Source organism: Plectropomus leopardus, unplaced genomic scaffold (genome assembly GCF_008729295.1).
Source record: "Plectropomus leopardus isolate mb unplaced genomic scaffold, YSFRI_Pleo_2.0 unplaced_scaffold15709, whole genome shotgun sequence".
NCBI lineage: Eukaryota > Metazoa > Chordata > Actinopteri > Perciformes > Serranidae > Plectropomus > Plectropomus leopardus.
Window position 1 is genome coordinate 1 of NW_024616844.1, and position 4,756 is coordinate 4,756.

The 4,756-nt window shown below is 36.6% G+C and overlaps 1 protein-coding gene across 1 annotated transcript; it reads right to left on the reverse strand.

Moving 5' to 3' along the window:
* Positions 1-298: 298 nt before the first annotated feature.
* Positions 299-1,983, reverse strand: LOC121964465 (apolipoprotein L domain-containing protein 1-like; the record flags this gene model as incomplete). The annotated part of the gene is made up of 4 exons (XM_042514672.1): positions 299-713; positions 940-985; positions 1,076-1,115; positions 1,906-1,983. Coding segments are annotated over 4 exons (579 nt in total), but the record flags the coding sequence as incomplete, so codon positions are not given.
* Between the last annotated feature and the right edge of the window lie 2,773 nt (positions 1,984-4,756).

The following is a 4,756-nucleotide window of genomic DNA, read 5'->3' on the forward strand; positions in this document are numbered from 1 at the left end:
ATTAACCCTTTGAACTCTTTTTTTGCTTTCAGAAGCATTTCATGAGTATTTAAAGCTTTGAGCCTTTTAAAGCAAATTGGTGTAGTTTCTTTCAAAACAGGGAAAATGAAATGAGCAACTTGGCTTCCACAAATTGCGTGAAATGACTAGATTTAGAAAACAGTTTCAAAAAAGCTAGGGTAAAATTACATAATGTATAATTACATATTTACAATTAGGTCTTTTTTTAAACTAATTCTTGCTAAGTTTTTGATGATTGATTATATGCAACTGACAAACTTCTCTCCTTTCGTCTCACCTGCAAAAACTCCAGGCACTCCTTGATGTCCCTCATCTCCTCCTCGTAGTCTTGGATCATCTTCTCCACCTTCTTGCGGTCCGTCTTTGAGTGGACTGTGTCGGTGATGTTGGCTGAAGCAGACGCCACCCCGCCCGCCGTAGCTACACCGATGCCTACAGCGGTGACGATGAGCGACGCTCCTGCTGTGAAGGGCGCCAGAATGAGGCCGGTGATGGTAGTGATGGACCCTGCGACACTGGCTACCCCACCGCCAACGCTGGCCGTGACCGTTTTCTTATGGAACAAATCAGCTGCGTCGGCCATAGACAGCAGCTCCAGGATACGCTGCTGGAGTGAGGCGCCACGCTGGTTGAAGAAGCGAACAAAAAGACGAGCTGCCATGAAGACACGATCAGCTGCTTCTTCCACCACCCTGAGACAAGGGAAAAGACATGATGGATTTTATGAGGGTGCAGCGTACTTGTCGTAAATACTGGAGACATCTGGAGATGTCCGCCTTCTTCAGCAAGTCGCACCAAAATAATCTATACTGAACAACAGGACTACAAAATATGTGTTTTTGATTTGGGGGTTAATTGTCCCTTCGAGAAAAAATACTTTCACAAGCAAATTGATGCTTCAATAGATGAGCTACTTACTCTTCAGGTTCATCATTCTGATTGGCTTCATTCCACTCATCCCATCCTGACACAGGAAAGAAAGTACTTCGAATTATACTTTAAGCAATACATAGTAATCAGTTAATCACCAAAACATCGTGATTCAAAAGCCTACCGTCTACAGTTTTCCACCACGACAGAAGGCCGTCTTCATCCTGTAAGTGAACAATTTTATACTCATTACTTTACTCTGACTTTGTAATACTATTTTGGATAACATTCAGTAATGTTACTTTTAAAAGCTATTATGGAGGACGTACAATACTATGATGTTTTTTCATGCTATTTTGGAGGACATACTAGGCTGTGACTTTATTGTGGTATTTTGGACAACATACAAAACTATCATGCATTATGTTTTTACTGTGATTTGGACGACATTCTATACTATGAAGTTTTCGAGCTATTTTGGACGACATACTATGACTTTTTTTGGCCATTTTGCATGACGTACTATAATATGTTATGATACATCCTATTTAGGAAGTCCAGCCCTTTGTGACAAACTGTTTGCCTGATGAAGGTCTGGTAACGAAACTTTGCAAATAAATGTTTTCTTGCAAATTGGACAGTGTGCGGGAGTTTACCTGTTAATGATATTTTCGGACGACGTACTATCTATGACTTTATTTATGCCATTTTGGACGACATACTATAGTATAGTTTTTATGCTAATTTGGACGACATATTGTACTTTTATGCTTTTTTGGATGACATACTATACTTTGGTGTTTTAATACTATTTTGGACGACCCACTTTAGTGTGACTTTTTCATGATATATTTGACAACATACAAAACTATCAAATTTATGCTATTTTCGTCGACATACTTGATTATAGCTTTTTATTCTGTTTTGGCTGACATACTATACTTTGACTTTTTATGCTTTTTTCAGTGACACTATGACACTATGTACGTATCAAAAGACATAAGACAAGCTTACATCTAGAGGATCCAGGTCTGTTCCCTCACTGGGCACAGGTACTTCAGCCATCTGTAGAGTCTGAACCTCCACTACTTCCTGCAACAGAACAACACAGCACTCTAAATCAATTCTGTCCAAACATTGAGTACAGAGCTGTTACATGGTACCAATTACAATCCTAAAATCCCGTTTTCCATTACATGATGGCTAAAACTTTCCCCCTGCATCATGTTATGTTCTCATTTCAGAAATATATATATGTGCTTTAATATATATAGTATATAATATCATATATATGTGCTAGTCTGCATTATTTATACAATGCATACATTAATCACCACGTTCCCCCAGTGCTTCACTTATAAGTTATTATTTGTTTGCATTTTATTTTATTTTTATTTTTTATTCTACAGGGATTTATTTATTGACAAACTGATTATATTTATGAATGTTGTGTTTCTTCTGTTTTTTGTCCTTTTCAGTTTTGATGTTTTATTTTGCTTTATTTAATTTATGGCATTTATATTCCAATTTTAACCTTTTATTTTTTTATATTTATTTTTCTTTCTAGTCTTTTGGCTCAAGAAGGCTTTCAGAGTATTCTCAAGTTTAGCATGAATGTCCACTTGTGACTTTGTGCTTGAAGGTCAACGTTCAAGGTCACTGTGTCCCCACAAAACAAATCTTAGAATATGCTTGAATAACTTTTCCACTAAAGACAAAGTTAACACAAATGTCTAATGATAAAGCGATAACTTTTTGCATCCAAAAGTTCATAGGTCAATTTTATTATTGTAATGTCATGAAAAAAACTCAACACTTTTCCGTTCATTACCGAACAACATATCTCTGGAACAGAACAATCGGTAAGTCACGAAAACGGTGACACTAATCATGACTGTCCACCTTGAAACTGTGCTGAAAGTATAACTGTTCTGTGCTCTCAGGCGGGAAGATCTCACATCTACATTTTTAAAGACAGCGATATAAACGGTACGTGTGACTTAAGTTGTTCCTGGACGCATTCACCCTGAAGACCGTAAGTCTACTTCTGACATACTATGACTGTTAGACATGCAGTATTGAGGTTTTATGTTTATATGTTGGACGATACAACACCATGACCTATTATGCTATTTCATGCGACATACTATACTATGACTTTTATTTTCAGTTTTGAAGAACATACTTTACAGCAACATTTTTGATGCTATTTTGAATAACATACTGTACTATGCCATCTTCCTCCTTGAAACAGTGCCGGCAGTGTTTCGTGCTAGCAGGTGGGAAGATGGATGTGAGCCATCTGCGCTGACACATACAGCCAGGAGGGGGTGAGTGTACTTTTGACATGCTGTACTATAACTGTTTAACATGCTATATTTTCTCATGTTGTACAAATTTTGTTAAAAGTTCATTTCCTATTGTGTTTTTTTTTTTTTTTGCCATTTTAGACGACATACTGTTACTGTGACATGCTATTTGGGAAGCCAAACAGTACTATGACATCTAAGTAATATTTGGTAAAAACAAAAGACCTTTTTGTGAGATCTTTGACGAAATACATCACTATGGCATTTTTGTGCAACTTGGACATTTTGGTAACGCATTATACCATGGTGTTTGTATGTCATTTTGGACGACATACTATACTAAGACGTTTTTGATTATTCAGCATTTGACAAAATATTATGCAGTGACATTTTGGAGTCATTTTTGACAGCATACTATAATGTAACATTAAAGTGCTTTTTCTTTGTCAGTTTTGACAACATACCATTCTATGCTGGTTTTGAGCTGTTTTTGGACATGTCATATTTTGACATTTTTCACCATACTATAGTTTGGCATATTTGGTCATATTTTCGACATATTACTTTTATATTTTTGGTCGTTTTTGCAACATTCTATGCTGTGCAATTCCTCTACCGCAATTTTATGTTGTTTTTGGGACGTTTCATGCTATATACACTATATTATGCTGTTTTTGTCTCTTTTTGCAACTTTCTTTGCTATGGCGTGTCTTGGCAGGCTATTCTAAGCAGTTTACAGCTGTTTTCAACAATTTTTGGGACGTGTCACATTTTGACATTTTTGCCTTACTATAGCCTTGGATTTTCGTTCGGATTTTTGATATACCAAATTATGCTGTTTTGGGCTCTTTTTGCAACTTTCTTTGCGATAGCGTGTCTCGGCAGGCTGTTCTAAGCTGTTTCCAGCTGTTTATAACATGTTTTAGGACATGTCAAATTTTGACATTTTTGCCTTACTATAGTCTTGGATTTTTGGTCGGATTTTCAGCGTATCAAATTAGCCTGTTTTGGGCTCTTTTTGCAACTTTGTTTGCGATGACATGTCTTGGAGTGGTTTGGCAGGCTATTCTAAGCTGTTTACAGCTGTTTTTAACAGTTTTTAGGAGATGTCAAATTTTGACACTTTTGCCTTACTATAGTCTTGGATTTTCTGTCAAATTTTTCGACATGCCAAATTATGCTGTTATGGACTTTTTTTGCAACTTTCTTGGCTATAGCGTGCTTTAGCAGGCTATTCTAAGCTGTTTCCAGCTGTTTTTAACAGTTTTTGGGACGTGTCAAATTTTGGCATTTTTGCCTTACCATAGTCTTGGATTTTTGGTCGGATTTTACGACGTGCCAAATTATGCTGTATTGGGCTCTTTTTGCGACTTTGTTTCCTATATCTTGTTTTGGCAGGCTATTTTAAGCAGTTTACAGCTGTTTTTAACAGTTTTTAGTAGATGTCAAATTTTGACATTTTTGCCTTACTACAGTCTTGGATTTTTGGTGGGATTTTTCGACATGCCAAATTATGCTTTTTTTGGTGTTTTTTGCAACTTTCTTTGCTATAGCGT